Consider the following 23781-nt stretch of genomic DNA (forward strand, 5'->3'; position numbering starts at 1 on the left):
AGCAAACGCACTATACTAAAGCATTGTTTATTAAGTGTTAAAACAGTCTGTATATCTTCTAAAACGCAAATGTTTAGCCTACATTAACTGCTCTAGTCTATAATAATAGACTATAGACCATAATAGACTTCATTTTTTTCGTTTTCCAATCATAAATACTGTTGCAATATTTATTGAAAATAAGTATGCAATCTTAAGCATATGAATAAGCATACAATTACAGTTGACGAAATTAACTTGTCTTTTCACTTCCACTAGCAGCTGATTTGTGTATCATAAGGTATTTCTCTACAATACATACCTAATATGACTATATTTAGTCTATCAAAAACAAAACTGTTCATTATCCCAAATAGTGGGTTAGTGTATTACCATAAATAAATTACTGAACAAATTACTGCAAAAAACTTCCTGACTGCTAAAAAAAAGATGACTTTTCAGATGATATTTTTTTTGTTTACCTTAATTAAAGTTACATTAATATGCACATTTAAGTAAAAATATAAAAATACTGATAACAGGTTTTGTATAAATAAAATGGTTAGGAATCATATTTGTTTTCAAGTCTTTTTTATTAAATGATGTTTTATTAACAAAGTTCGGGAGGAGCACATTCAGATAATCAACGAGATAAGAGGTATATATACTGCAGACTTACCTCTGTTCATTGACAGTTTATCAGCATCCCTCCACCACCCCCATCTCCTCACTTTGATTTTTAATAATCTCTTATTGGATGTAAACAACACAATCCAAAATACAATGCAATCCAATGTAATACTGTGTAAATCTGGCCAAAATTCAGAGCCTGGAGCCCTCCCCTGGACAGCCAAATACGCATAATCTTTACTCTATTTAATTTGATGTAAGTGTGAACTCGTGAATTCTGAAAGGTGGAGGGGAGGAGGGCATGGCGGGGGGCCTCCAACATACATTTTGCCTAGGGTCTCCGAATGTCTAGAACCACCCCTGCAACCTTACAATACACTTTTGTTAGTTCAATCAATTTGGTTCATTTAAGTTCCCTTAGTAAATGTTTTTTGTTTGTTATATGAACATATAATAAAATTTAATAAAACTGACAAAGATTTTATTGTTTTGAGTGCAAGATTCATAATGAAATGTGAATGACATATAGTGACCATCCCTTCCAATGGCTTCTATGTGAGGTTCAAAGTTTTTAGCTATTTTGAAAGAAAAATTTCAATCAATGAGTATAGCATTCCAATTTCATGCATCAAACCTATCAATATCTTAAGTCTTTATTTGGGACAATCAGTCATATTCATTAGTCATGTGATTTGCAGAATTTGTGAGACAAAAATATTGCAATAAATTCTAAATTAATAATCATACTTTGTTACAGGGAAAGTATTCAAGTTATCAAGACATTTTAGCCACAGTCAAATCAGGGCAACATGTATTTATTGCAGTGTGACAAATGCACATCCACTTCACAGGATGGCAGAGGATACATTGTATGAACCAATTTAAACATTCCTCTGATATGTAATTTCAAACCCTGGTCATGATGAGCCCTTCAATTAGGATTTAACTAGAACTACAGTCCCTCAATTCGTGGTTTAAATAAATCTAGATACAGAGATGTTACTCACACATTGCTTCAAGTGATCCCACAATATCAAACTTTTACACAGCATTAGTTTAAGACCTGTGAACGTTAACCGTATTGTCTACATCAGTCTTGACATACAATTTCACAGTTTTTCACATCATTATATTATTTGCATTTGTCAGTATTATTCCTTCTTGAAGTTAATTCTACACATTTACGGCAGTAAAATACTGTAATGAACAAAATTATGTCAGGATATAATCTGAGTTTGAATGCTACATTAGTACATTATTTGGGACTTTAAAGTTTGTCAAATCAAGGAGTTTTTGTTTGTATTCTGAATGACAGATAAGAGGCTATACTTATTGCCTACTTATATACTGATTAAATCTTATCACAATAAATAAAGTTACAGATGAGGATTATTAAACAGTTTGATGCATACTGTATAACCTCAAGAGTTTTTCCTCTTTTAAGTGGCAATCCAAACATTCAGTCTAACAATTAGATAATGATACACCTGCTTTACTAGGACATACAGTATTTCTACCCAGTAAAAAAATGATGTATACATACAGTATATATTAATCTTTTTTTCATTTGTTCTCACAGAACATTACATTGTATTCTCGATATAGTCCGCTCTAGGTAAATTTATATTTATCGTGGTCTATTGTTCTTGGGAAACTTGTTGTAAAGTCACAAACAATAGAGTTGTGTACATGATTATCACATACTAAAACATCTCCTGGATAATGATATGACTTAATAGTAATGTCAGATATAAGTTATTTACACTTACACTTTATTCAAGGGACCAAAAACCAAGGGAGAATGTTGCATTTACACTGGCTATCAAAAATACATATATTCAGTAGATTTAAATAGTAACAATTAAAATGATAAATAACTTAAGACAGACCAATTGCACTCTATCATGTTAATTTATTAGTAAATAAATCTTAAATTTTACAAATCCTATAAATTCTACCTTGACTTGATAACAAGGCACAAGATTTATTTCAATTTCTTCACTGATTCATTTGCGAATGACAGTATCTGGAAGGTTTATACATCCTTTGGATTTGCTTGTACATCGGGACTGAAAAACTGGACTGATTTTAAGAGTTTTTTGCTTAGAAAATTAATGGATACTAGTATCCCACAAGACTAAATCTAGGAGATATAAAAAAAAAAAAGAGATATACATTCTTGTATGAGGTTCTATGGACGTGTTCCTTTCAATGTTAAAGCGTCATTGCTGTACACATAAGAGTGTGAAGAGATTACAAACTGTAAATTAATTTTATATAATGTATATAAATGAATAAGTTAAATCACTTCATAATTGACTCCTCAATTCCCAAAGTATTTCATGATTTTCCCCCAATACATGTCATTAGTCAACAATAAAGGAATAGTTCACCCAAAAATGCAAATTTGCTGATAATTTACTCACCCTCAGGACATCCATGATGTATATGACCTTTCTTCATGAGAACAAGATTTAAGATTTTTAGGAAAGTAGGTTTTTAGCTTCAGCCAATGCTAGTGAATGGACACCAATTTTTGACAGTCCAAAAAGTCATTTAAGTAATGTCTTCTGAAGTGAATCGATATGTTTGTGTGAAAAACAAATCGCTAATTAAATTTTTTTTGGAAATCGGAGCTTCCACCAGCTCTCTGTAGCTGTTTGAATTGACCTAACTCTCATGTGAAGTACTCTGTGGTAAACGGTTTTAATTAGCTTTACACACAAATGTATCAATTTCACTTCAGAAGTCATTACATGATGGACTGGAGTCGTGCGGATTCATTTGATGCTGACTAAGTGTGCTTTTTAGACCGTCAAAAATTGGTGTCCATTCACTTGCTTTGGATGAAGCTAAAAACCTGGGATACTTTCCGCAAAATCTTAAATCCTGTTCTGATGAAAAAAAAAGTTGATCATATACATCTTAGATGACCTAAGGGTGAGTAAATGATTGGCAAATTATCATTTTTGGGTGAACTATTCCTTTAAGGTCTGATGTGCAGTTTTAAGAAAATATACTTAATATTTCATTACTCTACCATCAATCGTAATGATTCCACCCTCTCTTTAAGACATTAGAGATGCATTCTGGAATGTTATGGAATTAATATGATTGTCCGCTGTCACGGTATGTTGTTTTAAGGTGTGGTCTAGCCAATGTACACACATTGCACACACAAACCTCTCACGTAACGTTGCACTTTGACACTGAAGTCCCATGTTAACCTCGATGGGCTAGGTGTTTAAGACTCCACTGAAATCTAGATCAAGATCCCTCACTTTGAGAAAGGCAACAGAGTTCGAATATCCCAATATAGAAATATATATGTATAAAAACACAATGCAACAATGGAGAACAATAAAGGAACCATTTCTGAAAGTGCACATCCATTTTCACGGCCACGCCTCCAGAACGCTCTCCCCATATCCACAAGACTCCTTCCACAGTTACGTTAGGCTGAAGTTAGAAGGGCAGTGTTGAGAAACTTCCTTAGTCTTACAGTGAGCCGATTTTTCCACCGAGTTCATCATTTACTTCCACTGTAGTCTGAATAGAGGTTGCACACTAGAGATGGGCGACACAGTAAAAACGCCATTTCTACCCACTGTACGGCTGCTGCGCTAGACACTCTCAGAAATTTCAGAGCAAAGGAGCCAATACATTTTTATTCTGGTAGATGATAAAAAGTAAAACATTTTGGGAGATGGTGCAAACAAACGAAATTACTGTACAAGAGTTTGTGCTCCACAAATCATCATTCGGTTCGTGCCTCAGAAATGTAACAGTCACAGTGAGTTAAATCAGATAAAAGGGGCTCCGAAGCACTTGAGACACCATTGCACGCTATTGCTAGGTGGTCTGTCAATGGGGGACAGGACTTTGAGCTGCTCTGTGCTAAGCTCATTGTATGCAAGACGGTATTCACGATCAAAGGACTCTGTGAGGGAAAAACAAAGTTAAGAATGAATGTATGAAATCATACGAATGTAACAAAAGCATTTTCTTTTGTAATGGGAAAATAGTAGTCACATACCAATATCTATGTTCTCCTTTCCCAAAGCAACAAGTGACAGAAACAATATTTCCCTGTAGATACTCCTGTACATAAAGAGTAGAGGTGGTTTGAGCAAAAGATATACTCTTATATCTCATAAACAGTGTGCATATGCTACAGGGCTATTCCACACTAATACGTTTTTGTTTGAAAATGCATAATTCCATCCGTTTTGACCTTCCGTCCACACTGAGATGGCGTTTTTGTCTGCGAAAACTGAACTTTTTGGAAACAAACTCCAAAGTGGATACATTTTAAAATGCAGTTTTTGCTGTGAAAACGGATAATTTGAAAAACGATGACACATTTTTAGTCATGTGATCTATCCAACCAAAACAATCAAGATGGCGGCCTGTGTTATAGCAGCGTTGTTGTGCCTGATACTCACTTTGATAGCGTTGTTTAAAAATAAATGTCACTTTGTACAAACTTCACATTGCATTCCTTCATAGACGAAGGGAAGTTTACTAGGAATTGGTGTCCGGCGATGGAACACGAGGACAATTGCGTTTCAGATCGTACATGCAGAGGGGATTTTCCACATGAACAGTGACACGTTTCAGTGTGTACGAGCAACTTTTGGAAAACGCTTGAAAAAATTTGTGTGGACTGAGAGAATTTTTAAATGAAAACGGCGTTTTCAAATGTATCCGGATTAATGTAGATGTAACCTCAGGCTCATTTAACCAATAGTTCGTTTAAATTCGCCTAGGTATTGGTGATCAAAGCAGCAACAGTTCTTAAAATACAATAAATTAATAAATTATACACAGTATGGAATATTTGATAATAAAATTCCTATCGCAGATGGGAATATTTTTGCTATTAAATAAATATTCCAGGTTAATTATAATTTAAAGGAATAGTTCACCCAAAAATTATAATTCTCTCTCTCTAAAAATATAATTTACTCACCATCATGACATCTCAAAATGACATGACATTCTTAAGTGAAACACTAATATAGATATTTTGATATGTGTTTTTGTATAGTCAGTGGGGTCAAACACTATAAATTAAAGGTAATCCATATTGAGTGGTTTAATCCATACGATCGTTTTTGAGTGAGAAATGGACCAAAATGTACACATGCTCCGTGTATGCATCAAGCGTGAGGAAGTGTAATTGAGCTTCAAATCATGATCACCAAGGAGAATGCAGATGGCAAGATTTATAGTAAAAAAGGTAGCCTGATTCCATGAAATCTAATTTTTGCAAACCTAAATTATACATTTTGCTGCAATTTCCCAGTGAAATTCCCTGCGGGGGCACAGAAAGCGAGTGAAATGATGTTGTAATCAGACAAGGTTTTTAAGTTGAAATTTAGATGGAGGTTTTAATGAGTTAACTTCCCTAACCTAAAAGTTTAGCCTAAACCTAACCAATAGTGTTCAATTAGATAAATGAGAGGTGAACAAAACTGACATCCTTTCCCTTACCCCATGCCTGAACCTAACCAATAGTGTAATTGTCACAAATGCAATATAAAAAGCACAATTTCTAAAGCAACCACATCATTTTGTTCCACTTCTATGACACTTTCGTCTCATGTGTGAGCTTTCGTTGCTTAGCTGGGCTTAAACCTCGGTCATCCAAATCTAAAGTCCAAAACTATCACAGGGGTTGGGAACCCAAGGAGCCAATTTTTTTATTTTTGGTTGGATGGATTTTTTTCGAAAGAGCTATACCACAAACTAATCATTTACTATTTTCAAAAACAAAAATTTTCAATAAAATACAATTTTTATATTGCCCATAGACTACTCGAAAACAAACAAATGTGCAAATATTAATAGGTAACATGTTGCAAAATGGAATTGAGTACACGTGTTTGTGCGGGTCTCCATAAAATTACTTAATTTTACTTCATGAAAAATTTTACTTCCCTTTTGGGCTGGGCGATATGTAAAAATTTTTTTTTTAATGATAATCGCATTTAAAATATCAAAATCCGATTATAAGGTGAATCCACAAGGTCGGTGAATATGCTTTTGCTTTATTGATTTTGCTTTAAAAATGTAATTAATTTATTGAAACACGAAAAACTTAAACAAAAAACATTTCTAAATTCAAATTGCACTTTATACGAAACAAAAAAGCAATACAAATAACGAAGTGATAAAAAAATCTTATATATAACCACCTCCCCAAATTCAAACATTTGCCATCACACAAGTATCAGTATGCAACAACAGGTGAAAATGACAAGCATACAACTTAAGAACTAAAGACAATTATAAATGTAAAGATAATTATAATAATCATCATAATAAATAAGCCTAAAAAATTATTGTGTTCCCAAAAAATGCTGCCAAATGTGTTCTTAGTAAATGTGTTTTTATTCCGTTTTGGTCATATTTATGCTGCCTAAAGAAAAAAATAGAACTAAATTTTAGGTTCAAGGCGAACGTGTCTTGTATTACCTTATGATTTAATCACTTTTGTCTTTGTTTATTTAATACAAAGATTCCTGTATATATTACTGAACCTGCAGAGTTGCGTTCACAATGTGTAAGAGCTAACTAAACTCGCAGCACCTCACGAGATGATCGGAGATCATGTGCAGCATTGTAGACTACATTAATCTTGCAAACATTTTGCGGGTGCTATATCACACCCTGGGTGCATATAAAAAATATCGAACATTCATAAAATCGCCCGTACAAAATGCTCTTAACAGCTAAGATCAATAGTTATTGGGAAACGAGTCCCAATACTCGTGTGTTGGAGAAGCGCTTTCATTGCACTCAGAGCTCAATGTGAGCACACATCAAATCAGACGCGCATCGGCGGCTTTTCTTTCATCTGTTTTTCAAAATAGAATCACGTTTCGTCAAACGCACGTCTTTGTGTCTAATTTCTTGTTATATATCTCTCCGAGAGGTCTTTCAGTTCACCTTCCACAGTGGCTGGTACATCAGCAAAATACTCAGCATGAAAAATTTTCATTTGGCGGGTGTTCATTTCAAACCTTGTTCACCAGAAGTAGGCTGTCAAAACAGTGTCATTGACTTCAATGCAATCGCACCCACATTTTCTGTTGGAAAAGTATCTCTAGAAAGTTTTAAATGTTCATGTGTTGGTGAATGGTAAGAGACCCAGCGAGCAACCAGATCTATCGGGTGAACTTAAATAAGTGTGTCAGTGTAGGTGTGTCTGTCATAGAAAAGTTCAAATGTATAATTTTTCAAATGATATGTTAAAGTGTTTCGATATGATAACATGGCAGTGTGCAATTAACATAGCGAAAATAAAAATTGATAATCAGCTTTTGTGCTTGTGATTTGTGTGAAAGTGAATAAAACGAAAAGTTGTTGTAGTGCCTTGAGTAAATTTCACTAGAAAGCTGTGGTGAAACACAGAACGCGACACATAAAACTAAATTAGCAAAAATTTAGTTGTAGTAATGTTTATTCTATGAGACTTGGTTGTAAAAAGGAGTTACATTTTTGGTCCTTTTCTCACCCAGAAACGATTGTATCACTTTAAAAGACACACAGTAGTCTGAAACTTTTGGACCTCATTGACTTGCATTGTATGGACATATCTTCATCAAAATGTCTTTGTTTGTGTTCCGCAAAAGAAAGTCATACAGATTTCAGATGGCACCAAGGTGAGTAAATGATGAAAGAATTATCCTTTTTTGGGTGAACTACTCCTTCATGCTCTACAAGCTCAGCTTAGCATTGACAGTTATGAACTTAATGTATAAGTCTATGGGGCAAGTTTACAATGGTTGCCCCCACAGAAATCCATTGTAAGTGCATTTCATTTTCTATTTTAACAAATTGAGATCAAAAGCATCATGACATGCAAGATCTAGCACGTTAGTAGTCTCCCCAACCTCTGTCGTTTAACGTCTGGTCGTTTTTTGATCTCTCTGAGGAGTGAGTTGATGGGGCCATAAACATTGTTTGTCTGGATGTTGTGTACAATGCTGTTTAACAGAGTCCTTTTCTCCTGGTGGTCAGTGGTAGCTAAAGTTCCCTTTCTTTGCACTGCAAAACACATATGACACGGAGAGCCAGTCATTAGTTATAAAACGACACAACCAGCATTTAATTAGAAGTTTGTAGATAGTCTATAAACTCAACTACTGTCATATTATAGAGTTCACTGAATATTATGGGACAAAGTGACCAACTATTCCCCTCCACAAACTCAAATTTAACATTTTGTATGCAGTAGGCTATTAGCAAACCACTCTTGAGCTGTACATGTTCATGTTTCTCTACCCCACTAATTGATTAAGTATACAAAAGTGTACTACTGCACAAAAGGTGCACAATCTGTTTTGTTGTTCCTTAATTTCTTTACACAACACTAGAAACTGGTCATACTGACCAGTCCTGTGCTGATTAACAATACTGAACAAGAACGTAAATGTATAATGGGAGTGTGTCAAACACTACTACACTCACAGAAGATCCTCCAGAGTTGATAAAGGGGCTCAGTGGGCTCCTGATGCAAGTTCACATTGTCCCACAGCAGCTGCACATAAACCTGCTTACTGTCCTGAAACAGAGATGTCTGCGGCAGCTATGGCAGGAAAAAAGGGAAGTTAGTTCAGCTCAGTTGAATGATTCAATTAAATTGATTACAATGTAGATTTAAACAAATCGATTCAAATTAATAGATTCAACTAATTCAGTTCAAATTAATCAATGAATGGATTACAGATTTATCCACTAAAATGAGCACATTTTCATGCTAAACTGGATTAGACAGACACAATGGCTCATTTTGAATGAGTAGGGGTGAGAACAGTAGTGTGAATGAACATAACACACCTGTACTCCATCATTGCAGTGCTCAGAGGTAAGGATGAGTCCAGGCAGAACATTTGGTAGGTCCAAACGGCGGAAATACCACACCAAGTTCCAGAAGATGATGGGATGTTGACTGAGAAAGTTATGGGTATATATTACCTAAAAGATCATTCAAATCATTTAATTAGAGACATTTTAAGTACATTTATATATTTCAAGTTATTTTACAGAAGACTCAACCCCCAAAAAGGTGTAAGTGAAGTAAGTTAAATACCTGATCCCCCTCATTCTCTAATAGTGACTCCAGCTCTTTGCGAAGGACCAGTGGACTGAGATATGGCACAGAAACTGGTTTGGGGTTTGGACGCTTTTGACCCAATGTGTCCTGGAACACCAAAATACAGAATTAAACATTTATAGAGTTATGTCAATTGAATCTTAGTACAGAAGCGAAGCGTGTTGTTCCTGTGTTTTGTGTAACCTGTGTACAGTGTGTGCTTTCCACCATTAAATGATGACGTTTATAAATAGGCAAAATATTGCGAAACTTTTTATGAGATAAACCTATTATGAAATAATGCATTTGGTCCTGGACTTGCTGCACTAACTACAGTGAAGAGGGTACACATACACGGAGCTTGTATGTGTTCTGGATTTATGTGCCCATCTCACAAATTTTGCATATGGGCCCGGGGGTGACTTGTTACGCTACTATATAGAAATGTTAGTGAACGTTATGGTCTGTTGCTAATACATAGCTATTGTATGGGTTCAGAAGACTTGGAAAATAGCACATTAAGTTGAAGTCAGAAGTTTACATACACGTAGAGTGAAGTCATTAAACCTCCTATTTCATATTAGCAGACTATACTTTTGGCAAGACATCTACTTTGTGCATGACAAGTAATTATTCAAACAATTGTTTACAGACAGATTTTTTCACTTTTAATTGACTATAATCACAATTCCAGTTGGTCAAAAGTTTACATAAACTAAGTTAACTGTGCCTTTAAGCAGTTTGGAAAACCTGAAAGGCTGCTCAGCAAGGAAGAAGCCACTGCTCCATAACCGCCATAAAAAAGTCTTGTACATTTTGCAAGTGCACACGGAGAAATGTCCACTGGTCTGAACAAAAATGTAACTGTTTGACCATGATGGCCATCATTATGTTTGGAGGAAAAAGGGTGAAGCTTCCAAGCCAATGAATGCCATCCCAATTGTGAAGCATAGGGGTGGCAGCATCATGTTGTGGAGGTGCTTTGCTGCAGGAGGGACTGGTGCACTTCACAAAATAGATGGCATCATGAGGAAGGAAATTTATGTGGATATATTGAAGCAAGCGCTCAAGACATCAGCCAGGAAGTTAAAGTCCGTCGCAAATAGGTCTTCCAAATGGACAATGACCCCTAGCATACCTCAAAAATTGTGGCAAAATGGCTTTAAGACAACAAAGTCAAGGTACTGGAGTGGCTATCACAAAGTTCTGACCTCAATCCAATAAAAAATTTGTGGGCAGAACTGAAAAAGCCAGGGCGAGTGAGGAGGACTACAAACCAGACTCAGTTTGTGGAAGGCTACCCAAAACATTTGACCCAAGTTAAACTATTTAAAGGCAATGCTACCAGCTATTTGTAAAGTTCTGACCCACTGGGAATGTAATGAAAGAAATAATATCTAAAATAAATTATTTTCTCTACTATTATTGTGCCATTTCACATTCTTAAAATAGTGATCCAAACTGACCTAAGACAGAGAAAGTTTTCAACGATTAAATGCCAGGAATTGTGAAAAAGCTATATGTAAACTTTTGACTTCAACTGTAATTCGTTTGGATTTCTTTTCTAGTACTTTTTTGTCCTTTTTTAAAATTTGACAGCAAACTATTTTCATTGTATGGTAAAACATCTTTTGTGTTACATGGAAGTAGGGCTGGGCGATATGGCTCCAAAAATTATTTCTCAATATTTTTCAGCCTATTGACGATATTCAATATATATCTTGATAATTATGTATTAGCTCTGAAATGGTTTAAAACCATTTATTTATATATTCAAACTGACTTCAAAATAACAAAGGTTGTTCCCCCAGTTTTTTTTTTTAACTAAATGAACACAAGAGGAAATTAATTTGAATCCTTTTCTTTGATAAGCACTTTTATATTCATTTCTATTTTCAATGATACATAGTAGCTTAATAAAAAGCATTATTTATCTTCATATATTTTTGTGAATGTACAAGGTGTGCAAAAACATTTTTTGGAACCCTGATGAATATTAGATGATACTAAATTATTTCTGTGGGATGCAGTCATGGTTATTATTATGGTATAATACTGAATTATCATTTTGCAGATAAGATTTATTTTAAATACAAGTAATATATTTTCTGCCATATTTACTTCACCTGGGGCCTTTGTTTTGACAGTGAAAGTGCAGTGTGTATTTGACTGGATAGAAGCACCTATTTAAAGTAATAGCGTTTTTTAATTATCGACTTGTTTCTTACATGAACCTATCGAGTCAGAAGACATTCGCTTCAGAAGACATTCATTGATCGACTGGAGTCGCATGGATTACTTTTATGCAGCATAATTGACTTTTGGACAGTCAAAGTGCTGTGACAGAGCTCTATCTTATTCTAAAAATCGTCATTTGTGTTCTGCTGAAAAAGGCAGTCATACACATCTGGGATGGCATCAGGGTAAGTGAATAATGAGAGAATTTTCATTTTTGGTGAACTATTCCTTTTAAATGATCACGAAATCACTTACTTATATTGTCAGCAAAATCATCATGATTATATCTTGTATATTTCATATATATTTCAGCGCTACATGGAATACAACAAAATTATATTTTTGTAACTACATGAGGGTAAGTAAATGATGAAAGAATAAAAATTTTGGTTAAACTATACCTTTAAGACATAGCTAAGTGCAATATTATTTAATTAGACGGTATTTATGTTTTCAGTCAGACCAAAAATGAGCATTCAAGTTGCTTAAACTAATAACACTAAAATCAAAAGCTCAAGATCACTCACCGCCACCTCAAGCAGGCTGTTGGGTAGGCTGGTGGTGGATATGCCATGACTGGGCCGCTGAATGCAGTCCAGGCTTTGCAAAGGGCCACCCACACTGTTGCTGCGGGTCAAAGAGGTGTTGCGTTTCTCAATTTGTCTCTCCATTAGACTTAAGGGGTCTGAATGCACTGGCTCAGGTGCAAGACTGTAGAGCAAAGTCAGATTTCAGCATGTAATGTGAAATTCATGACACAAAACATTATAGTTTGTACAAAAAAAGCCTTTTAAAAAGAAACTATCAAAACATGGAATCAACTGAAGTTCAATAGTGTATTTATATCTGCAACCTTCCGCAATGTTAAACCTCTATGTTTCTGTGCCACTATAATCACCAAACATAATTACAAAAACAATTACTTAAATTTTTCCACACATCACCTTTAATTATACATAAACATAAATGAAAACATTTCTTAGATTCTGGTTGCATACATCTTGGGTGTTCCAGTTTGAGAAACGGGTATCGCGACAGAACCTTCGCTTTCCTCTGGGGATTCAGGACAGCTCATGAGGTCAGGAGGGTCAGTAGGACTTCCCACTTTGACCTCTGAGGAACCAGAGGTGGCCGGCTGAGTGCTGGAGCAGTGGATACTTTCTCCTGATGTGCTCGTCTTCAAATAGAAGCTGAAAACCAAATGTATAAAGTGGCAGTCAATAGTACTCTCTATTAATACATATAGCACAGATGTTTATCAGTTATTAACATAGGCAACACAAATTTTCAAAGATTAAAAAAAACATATGGAACTTGATCAAATATATCTCTCCAATAAAGTGTGCAACATCATTCTTATACCAACCAAATCTTATTTTAATTTTAAAGGAATTTTCCAGGTTCAATACAAGTTAAGCTTACTCGACAGCGTTTGTGGCATGATGTTACCACAAAATGTTTATCGAAAAAAAAAAATAATCTAGGTTAGAATGAGGCACTTACAATAGAAGTTAATGGGGCCAATGTTTGTAGGGTTTAAAAGGCAGAAATGTGAAGCTTATCATTTTATAAAAGCACTTATATTCATTATTCTGTTAAACTCATGTTTTATTTGAGCTGTAAACTTATGCAAATTGTCATTTTTAACGTTGTTTTAAGGTTTGCTGATATTACATCATCATGGCAACAAAGTTGTAAAATTGCCTATAACTTTACACAGAAAAGTGCAATAAGCAATTTTAGCACAATAAAATCATGTTAAAATGCATATTGTTTAAGTCATGTGGCTATACTTTTGAAACAGTGAATATTTTAATGTTATCGGATTGGCACCATTCCCTTCCATTGTAAGTGCCTCACTGTCACCCAGATTTTAGCTTTTTTTTATGAAAAGAAGGGGCAAGTCAAAATTTATTTTTGTGGTAATCAACATTATGCCACAAATGCTGTTGATTGAGTTTAACTTGTATTAAACCCAGAATATCCCTTTAAGTAGCCTTGTGTAGCCAGTCTTTTGACAATTGACATCAAGTCTAGTCCACTTTGGAGCTTATTCTGACCTAGAAAACCCACTTAGAAATGAAGTAGCTATCTGACTGACATATAAAACTACAGCCACAGTTTTATATAATGTAATTCTGGAGTCAGACTTTGAGAACAAATATACAGGTGTGCTTAATTTTATCTATTTATGTTAGCTGTCTCAAATACGTGTCTTGAATATCTTTCAAGGATTTAATACAATGATTGAAACTTTGGTAAATTCTTGCCAAAAATATTCCTCAGCAGCACTTTGTTTGTTTTTTGCCTGGGAGCTTGTGAACACAACTTTGTTTCCTGGTGAACTGTTAAAATCCCTGCACACTGACTTCGAAGAAAATTACAAAGGATACAGATAATCTGATTAGCGTTGGCCATGTTTGTTTGCTGTATATATTAAACGATCTGTGTACATGCTTTCTAATACTACAGTGCATTCAGAAAGTATTCGGATCCCTTCATTGTGTTGCAGCCTAATGCTAAAATGCTTTAAATAAAAACTATTTTCACATTAATTTACACTCCATACCCCATAATGACAATGCAAAAACCAGATTTTTGATAACTTTGAAAATGTATTAAAAATAAAAAACTGAAATGTCACATTGACATAAGTATTCAGACCCTTAACTCAGTACTTAGTTGAAGCACCATTGGCAGCGATTACAGCCTCAAGTCTTTTGAGTATGATGCGACAAGCTTTGCACACATGGATTTGGGGATTTTCTGCCATTCTTCTCCGCATATCCTCTCAAGCTCTGTCAGGTTGGATGGGGACCGTCCGTGGACAGCCATTTTCAGGTCTCTCCAGAGATGTTCGATAAGTCCAGGCTCTGGCTGGGCCACTCAAGGACATTCACAGAGTTGTCCCTAAGCCACTCTTGTGTTGTCTTGTCTGTGTGCTTAGGTTCATTGTCCTGTTGGATGGTAAACCTTCGGCCCAGTCTGAGGTCCTGAATGCTCCATTAAGGAAATCTCTGTATTTTACTGCTTTCAGCTTTCCTTCAACCCTGACAAGTAAAGGTCGACCGATATGAGTTCGATCTTTTGAAATCCGGGTCGGCCGATGGCCGATTAATGCTGCCGATTTATTTTGGCCGATATTTGGCCGATATGTGCTTGTTTTTAACCTCTTATTTGAACCTTTTATTTGAAAGATAAAATGTAACACAAATAATTACTTAAGATAGACAAAATTTCTCAACAAAAACATTTATTGAACAATTGACCAATCTGCACTTGTACACTTAAATTAAAAATATATAATGTAAAAACATATTGTACAAATAATGTATAACAAATATATTAAATAAACAAAGCAGGTGTTACGAACTGCTCAGAGACACGAAGGTTGAGATCCAAATGCAGCTTTAATTAAGGGGCAATCCAGACATGTAATCCAATATTCAGAGCATCCAAGAGAAGCACAGGCATAACTAGGGATGGGTATCGTTAAGGTTTTAATGGAATTACTACTCTTACCGATACTGCTTATCGATCCGGTACTTTAACGGTATTCTTAACGGTTCTTTTTGTTATATATATATATATATATATATATATATATATATATATATATATTAAACAAAGATAAACAAAAGATAAACAATTACACAAAGATAAACGTTATATAGGCACAGTGATTTCATTTCAGGAAGGTCAACTAACATTACTGTTCAGGTGTGGTCTAAAAAGAAATCTAATAAAGTAATCAATTGTAAAATAACACTGCATAATTTATCATAGATAGATTAATGCTTATTAATGCAGAAGTTATTCATTCAAGAGCTGTAAGTGATTTTCTCTTTGCCTTTTGTTGTTTGATTCGCAGTAATGGCTCAATCGTCAGCATGTTTATTAGACTGCTTCCCCTTTAAGACCGAGTCTAATAGGCTCCTGATGCACCATATTTTATCCCAACTATTTCCATAACTGCGTCCATTTAAGACATAAACTGTGTTTAAGTGAATCTCCAAGCCGGTTGTTTTGACATATTTTTGTGTAAAGTTGATCGTTTAGACGCGCACATGAAACCCAAAGTAGCCTATACTTTGCTTGTTGCGGTCTGTTTCGGAGCGCGCGCCGCCTTGGCAACGGTATCTCTTGCGCTCTTTTTATTATTAAACGTGTCCCGCAATTTAGCAACAGTAGCTAGACTGCATTTTACAACAATCACCGATCGTGCTGATTCTGACGTTAAGTTTGAGTTTTAGGGAGAAATGTCAGTGCACCGCCATGAAGGGAAGTTGTGCTAGAAAGAATGCGGCTTATGTATAAATATTCTTTTTATAATCTTTGGAAGGCAAAATCTAAAATAAAATCAGACTAATATCACAGATCTAAACCAGGCTACGTTTGAATGTTTAGTTCTGTCACTCATTAAGCAGGGCTTGTGTTGTGCGCGCTGTGGCACCGCGTGAGCGAGATCTCTCTCTATCTCTCTCTCTCTCTCTGACTGCGAATAGCTAAATTGCATCACAGACAAATGGTTTCATATTAATATACATAGAAATGGCTGGCAAGATAATATAACTTTCTCTTTATAGCAATAATAAATGTATTTTCTTAATTTCTCCAGTACCGACAGCAGAACCGATAACGTCCGAGCTTACCAAAACCAGTCCTTCACTAGCCTATTGTGCGTTGGTATCTTTTTTTATTACTTATTTCTCTGCATTGAGTGACAACCCTCTCAAATATAAGACACACAAACAGAACAAATACAAGTCTCAGATTCACTGTCTGTAATTGCTAAATTCTTGCTTACTTATTGTGACACGATAGCCAACCTTCTGCTGTGATAATGCAACTTCAACTACGCTATCAATATCCAAAGTAGCCGAACGTTATTGTCGCCGATCGTGTTTGTCGCGTTTTTTTCTTGAAGTTGGCAGTAACATATCAAAAGTTTTTTATTAAATATAAAGGAGTTATACAAATTTAATCCTTACCGTTTTCTCCAAGGAACTTAGCTCCTTCCTTAGGCACTGGATGAGGTCTGCTCACTCTGCTGGAAAATTACTCTAGGGGCAGAGTGCGTCGAACACGTGTTCCACAACAACACTAGGCTGCCCACAGATGCGCCTGCCTAATAATCGGCTTGATATACTTGGATATTGGCCGATGCCGATTATGTAAAAAAATGCAAAAAAAAAATAAAAAAAAAAAAATCGGCCGATTAATCGGTCGACCTCTACTGACAAGTCCCCTAGTCCCTGCTGCTGAAAAACACCCCCACATCATGATGCTCCCACCACCATGCTTCCCAGTTGAGATGGTATTGCGCAGGTGATGAGCAGTGCCTGCTTTCCTCCAGACATGATATTTGGAATTGAGACCAAACAGTTTGATCTTCATTTCATCAGACCAGAGAATCTTGTTTCTCACAGTCCGAGAGTCCTTTAGGTGCTTTTTTTATGTCTTGCACTGAGGAGAGAATTCCGTCTGGCCACTCTGCCGTAAAGCCCAAATCGGTGGAGTTTTGCAGTGATAGTTGTCCTTCTGCAAGTTTCTCCAATCTCCACACGTGATGTCTGGAGTGTAACCAGGGTGACCAACAGGTTCTTGGTCACCTCTCTTATCAAGGCTCTTCTCCCCTGATTGCTCAGTTTGGCCGGGCGGAGTACTGGTTGTTCCAAACTTCTTCCATTTAAGAATTATGGAGGCCACTGTGCTCAATGCAGCCAAAATATTTTTGTAGCCTTCCCCAGATCTTTGTCTCGACACAATCCTGTCTCAGAGCTCTGCAGGCAGTTCCTTTAACCTCATGGCTTGGTTTTTGCTCTGATATGCATTTTCAGCTGTGAGACCTTTTATAGACAGGTGTTAGCCTTTCCAAATCATGTCCAATCAATTACATTTTCCACAGGTGGACTCCAATCAAAGTGAAGAAGCATTTTAAAGATGATCCAGAGAAATAGGATGCACCTGAGCTAAATTTCAAATGTCATAACAAAGGGTCTGAATACTTAAGTCAATGTGACATTTATGTTTTTTCTTTTAAATACATTTGTAAAGTTATAAAAAAATCTGTTTTTTCTTTGTCATTATAGGGTATGGAGTGTAGATTATGTGATTTTTTTAAATAATTTTAAAGCATTTTAGCTTAAGGCTGCAACGTGATAAAATGTGAAAAAAAGGGGTCTGAATATTTCCTGAATGCACTGTAAATCTTTAGCAACTTACCCTGGTGTGGCACGCAGGTCATGGAACTCTACATGAAGCAGAGGGAGGAAAGAGATTTGACATAATGGACAGGTGGAGTTGAGGTTGGAGTCATCTGCAGTCCAGCCTGCCATGATCTCCTCGTCATACACCAGAGCCTCACATGATCGACACTGAGAGCAGCTCGACATGAGGACCTGAGGATGAGACCACAAAACTGAGCAAAAGGTTCACTTTCTGAAAGAAACATGGCAGACTTGAGCACTATTTGGATGGAATTTGTATTCAAAACAAAGATTGAGATACAATTATTAACAGTCGATGTCTGTCATTTCATGAACTGACTGGGATGGGATTGTGATCTCTGTAGTTTATTATAAGATAGAGGTTTCCATTGTCTGAATGTGGATGTTACGGAAAGCATGTGCATCACAAAATCCACTGAAATAATCAAAACTTGTACATAGGATATATTTCAAACACTAATGTACATAATAAGGGAAAGTATTTAAAAAAATATTTCATTATCTTTTTGTATGTATGTTTGATTGTATACTAGCTGTAATTTAACTGTTATTTTACCCAGAAAGTTTGGAAAAAGGTGCACAAGGCTGTGAGTGTAATGATAAATTTAGCTTAGTATTCAACGAATGTCAAAGTAAATTGCAGTTTATATAGAAAGACTCTCCTCTGCAGAGAATACATTTTTAATGAGACTATCTTGATTTTCTCAGCAATATATCTCATCTGTGATCTGATTTTCAAAAGGTATGGCCAGACGTGCATTTCACCAATAGCATTAGGGCGACCGTAATAGGAGCGCCCACTAGTGACATACAATACAAGGAAAAGAGACGTCAAGCGATAATGCTGCTGCATGTGCAAAAGGGCTAAAAGTAATCCAAATGACTCAAGTGGTTGAATCTAATAGGTGTGGCCAAAAACAGATACATTTTTTAAGTCCTTTTTACTAAAAAATCTGATTCTGAAGTGAAAGAGGAGATTTATATATATATATATAAAAAAGGACTGAAATATTGATCTGTTTCTCACCTAAAGTGATTGCTTTGCTTAAAAATTTATTTAACCACTGGAGTCATATGGATTACTTTTATGCTGCCTTTGTGATTTTTGGAGCTTCAAAGTTCTGGTCACCATTCACTTGCATTGAAAGGGTCTACAGGGCTGAAATTTTCTTTTAAAAATCTTTGCTTTTGTTCAACAGAAGAAAAAAAAAGTCATACACATCTGAGATGGCATGAGGGTGAGTAAATGATGAGAGAATATCCCTTTAACTAGGAGCAACTTAACTTTGCAGTGATATTCTGGTATCAAGCAAGGGGCACTGTTCTCACCTCTAAAGCACAATTCTGGTAAATGCTGGAGGTGCTGGCGTGATGAGAAGAACTGTGTTCAGACCTTTCCGAGTCTGCGCTTCTCATAGACCGGCCAGGAGTCAAAGCTGTACCGAGAGAGAGAGAGAGGGAGAGAGACTGTTTTTCAATAAAGGAACTGAGTGTACAGACTGTTAATATAGCAATGACATCACATTGTCTTAAAAGTACATTTTGTTTTAAGAAATACATTTTAATCTTATTGATGCTAAGACATCAGATGCAGTGTCATTTACAATGTGTTTATCAAAATGGAGTTATTACGAAATAAGGAGTCTTAGTCTATGATCTGTCCTATGCTAGATGAGTTTGACACAACCGTTCTTATTTTCATAGAAAACAGAGTAAGGCTTTTTCATAATCCACATCTGGCTGGACAATCACAACATTTGAAGAATTTTTCTCTGTTTCAGTGCAAGCATTGTTACTGCATTTTAGCTTTGTATGCTTACGTGTTGGCAGATGACCACGGCTGGTATCGCTGCTACCGCTGCTGCTGCCCAGGCTGGTGTTGCTGCACGTGAGCCCGTTTGATGCCAGGCTGGGCATCAGACCTCTTGGGGTGTCTGCTGTTCCCTCGGCAGACAGCAACTTTTCTTCCAGCCTGGCTGGGAAACCGTCTCTGGGCTGGGAGTTCTCATCCTGAATCACACATATATTCAAAATATAGTCAAAACTGGCATAAGTAGAACATTTAAAAAAAAGTGTAATTGTTTGCATATTAAACAGTCAGGTATGCCAGTTATTTTCATAGTTGTCTTCAATACGTCAATTAGGGTGACCAGAAGACAATGACAAAAAACCAGGGACCTGGGAGACCCCATCTACCCCCAGTGAAAAATAATTATCTAAACCTTGATACTGAATACATATGTTGGCTAGAATAAACATTACAACATAAATTATCAACTACAAAATTGAAATGTATGCAACAGTTATAAAAACTGTGAAAATGTAATTGTTCAAAAAATGCTTGTTCAAAAGGTATGTGGATTCTGTAACGAGGAACAAAAGTGTTCAAATTTCGGAAAGTAATTTTATTCACCTCTAATGTGTGGCACTATTAACATAACACCCAATCCTCCTCGATATTGGCTTCTAGCAGGTGAGGAGACTTTTTTACTTTTTAGAAAGATCAGGCACAAGTACACACTTCTAGCAAAACACTTCACAAAAAGTAGTTTGTGAGGTTTTAAAACATAAAAAAAAATGTATATACTGTTAAGATAAAAATAAATAAATAAATATATATGTGTGTGTGTGTGTGTGTGTGTGTGTGTGTGTGTATATACACACACACACACACACATACACACACATACATATATATACACCCACCCACCCGCAGACAAACACACCCAGTCAAAACATTTGGAACACTTGACTGTAATGTTTCTCATGAAAAATGTTTTTGAAATCGATGACTTGGACCAAATAATAAAGAAAAGCTGCCAATAAGTGCCCAACATAGATGGGAACGCCTTCAATACTGTTTAAAAAGCATCCCAAGGTGATACCTCCAGAAGTTAGTTGAGAAAATGTCAAGAGTATGTTTCTGCAAATTCTAGTCAAAGGGTGACTACTTTGATGTTAAAATTTAACACAGTTTTGATTTATTTTGGATTTTTTTAGTCACAACATAATTCCCATAGTTCCATTTATGTTATTTTATTGTTTTGATGACTTTACTATTATTCTAAAATGTGAAGAAAAAAAAAACGTGTGTGATTTTGTTTTTGATATATATTCTCCTGAGATCAGAGCGTGACTGCTGTGTGCATTTTCCTTTTTGATTTGTAACTAGTAGCACCTAATAAACATTAAAAAAAAATAATTCTAGAGCAAACAGTTTTCCTAAAAATGTATGGCAACATATGTGGACAGCGGGACTAAGTTTAAATAACATAACGGCATAGAAAGTCAGATTTGTTTTAATCACATTAAAGCTGATTTTCTGTAAAGCTGCTTTGGAACAATGTGTATTGGGAAAAGCACAAATATAAAAATGGTACAAATAATATAAATATTGTTTTCTTTGGCAACAAAATCTCAATGTTCTCTCTTCGCACTGTCAAACAAACAAATGATAGCCAGTGCATGAGAATTTTACAAATCAGAAATTAGCATAATTAATTCTGATACAAGTAAGGGCCATCATCGTCCAATTACTGCCAACCATATAAAAATAAAATTATACATTATAAATTCTGAATCTATGTACTGATTCCCATTGTCTTATGTCTGCAAACCATGTTGAGTGGTTCAAACATCATCTGCAGTATGAAACTTATCTTTTGATAGGAAGTTTGCATTGAATCCACTTGTCTTCATAGGAAAGCTATAGGATGCACCCTTGTTCCCCATTTAGTGAATGACAACCTCCAGTGTGCTGTATGTCTGCTCTGGTCTCAGAACAGTTCAAAATGCAATGAATTTTCATCCAAATAAAGCAACATTTATTTAATTATTTAAATGTATTATTAGTAAATAAAGGATTTCTAATGAAAACGTTTTGCTACTCTAAACCTTGTGCTTCACCTGATAGTGTATCCTTACATATAAGCCAGGAGTGGCCTACGGCACCTGTGCGGTTTGTCTGCATCATGATCTCTGATCAAGAAATTTCCCTTGAATACCTATCTGTCTTTCACTCACCTCATCATCAGAGTAGGAATACGCTGAGGCCACTGCATCCCACATCTTACTAGCTACATTGGCTGCCTGCTTCATGCCTGACTTCAGTATGTCAACTTTAGGCCCCGACAGCAGCGAGTCCATCTTAATTCCTGATATGGAATTGATGACAGATCCCAATGAGCTACTCTGTGATGACTTTACAAGTGCGGTCAGTGACGATGACCTTTGACCGGCAGCGCCCGGGGTCTTGGGTGAATTGATAGCAAAAGTCTTAGAGCGTGGAACGCCAGGGCTTCGTTTTGGAGTGTCCGTTGAACTAGGTCCTTTGACGGGGCCAGCTGGAAGGCTCGATCTCCTTTCCAAAGGCTGCTTAACTGCTGGCGTGTCCAGGCAGTCACCCGATTCACGGTTTGCCCCCTGTTGCAACTCCATGCTGGGGGATTTCACACCAAGTGGACTCTTTAAGCTCATGTACTTCTCAATTTCATCTGCAAGATTCCTTGATACCACAGCTGGAAATGGGCGTGTGGACTCCAGGCTTTGAATAGAGACTGCATCCTCAGTTTCCGAAGCAAAGAGCGAGAGAGGATCCGCCCCCACCTCAACATCCTCCCTCTCCACCGCTTTAGAGGAGGATGAGCCAATGCTTATGCTCCGCCCAACTCCTTCACTCCCTGGCGGTGTTGTCACCGCCACCGATACTTCATCTTTTCTTTGTTCCTTTACATATACCTCAAAACATGTTTCTTGATCTTCATGTTCCTCCTCCTTGGGGGCAGGTCTTAACATAAAGGTCTTAAAGGGAGGGATGGTTGCAGAAGGTGGAGGGGTGAGGCTGCCAGGGAACGCGGCAGCGAGGATTTTTACGTCAGCGCCCATTTGATCTACACTGATCTCCAGACTGCCCTTCTTTTGTAGCATGCCAGCTTTGCTCTCCGCGCTGAAACTGCAGCTGTGCTCCGCAAATGCTTTCACTCTCTGCTGTTGTGTAGTCTTCGAGACTGAATCTGAGATGGTAGAATCGTTCTCCACAGGCAGGGCTATATCTTCACTCTTTTTGTGAGGCATGAAGAGCTTGCATGTGCCAACACCTCCTGGAGATATAAGAGAGATTGAGAGAGAAAGGGTGCTGATTTCATGATGATAGCCCTTAAACAATAATATGATATGATTCATATGTTCAGGGCTGGGTGTAGGTATGGGAAGTCTTGCCCACCCAATCAAACATTTGTGAAACAGTTTTAAATAAAATTAAAAATAAAAAACAAATCCATATTTGTGCATTGGATAAAAGCAATATGGTGCTGCAAACATTGTGGGTGGGCTATAGACTGCCCAACCAATCACAAAACAGCACCAGAAATGTGTAGTGTTTTTCTATTTTTGTCATTGGCCATAAGCAACGACACTCAAGAAGATGCTGCTGCAATCCAGAGATGTTACATAAGCAAGAATGGTAATAAGAGATATTTTTGTGTTATGTGTAGGTTTTTAGTTTCCATATAGAAGCCTGGTGCTGTGCGGTATATGGTTGGGGTCTGCGCGACTTTTTCAGTCCCACTCCCATAAGATTCTGTTCCTTCTATCATAGGCTAA

The 23781-nt window shown here is 36.4% G+C and overlaps 1 protein-coding gene across 3 annotated transcripts in view; it reads right to left on the bottom strand.

Moving 5' to 3' along the window:
* Positions 1-1244: 1244 nt before the first annotated feature.
* The window catches only part of LOC127652412 (DENN domain-containing protein 4C-like), a 109426-nt gene continuing 86889 nt past the window's right edge, over positions 1245-23781 (bottom strand). For all 3 annotated transcript variants that reach the window (XM_052138549.1, XM_052138538.1, XM_052138558.1), the window contains 12 exons: positions 22204-23279; positions 20001-20190; positions 19510-19616; positions 18176-18351; positions 12949-13140; positions 12478-12661; positions 9710-9820; positions 9457-9594; positions 9088-9205; positions 8511-8664; positions 4646-4710; positions 1245-4549 (listed from right to left, as the gene is read on the bottom strand). In XM_052138549.1, coding sequence (XP_051994509.1) covers positions 4413-4549; positions 4646-4710; positions 8511-8664; positions 9088-9205; positions 9457-9594; positions 9710-9820; positions 12478-12661; positions 12949-13140; positions 18176-18351; positions 19510-19616; positions 20001-20190; positions 22204-23279 — 2648 coding nt within the window. In that variant the 3' untranslated portion in view covers positions 1245-4412. The remainder of the gene's footprint in view (positions 4550-4645; positions 4711-8510; positions 8665-9087; positions 9206-9456; positions 9595-9709; positions 9821-12477; positions 12662-12948; positions 13141-18175; positions 18352-19509; positions 19617-20000; positions 20191-22203; positions 23280-23781) is intronic.

Source organism: Xyrauchen texanus, chromosome 2 (assembly GCF_025860055.1).
Source record: "Xyrauchen texanus isolate HMW12.3.18 chromosome 2, RBS_HiC_50CHRs, whole genome shotgun sequence".
Lineage (NCBI taxonomy): Eukaryota > Metazoa > Chordata > Actinopteri > Cypriniformes > Catostomidae > Xyrauchen > Xyrauchen texanus.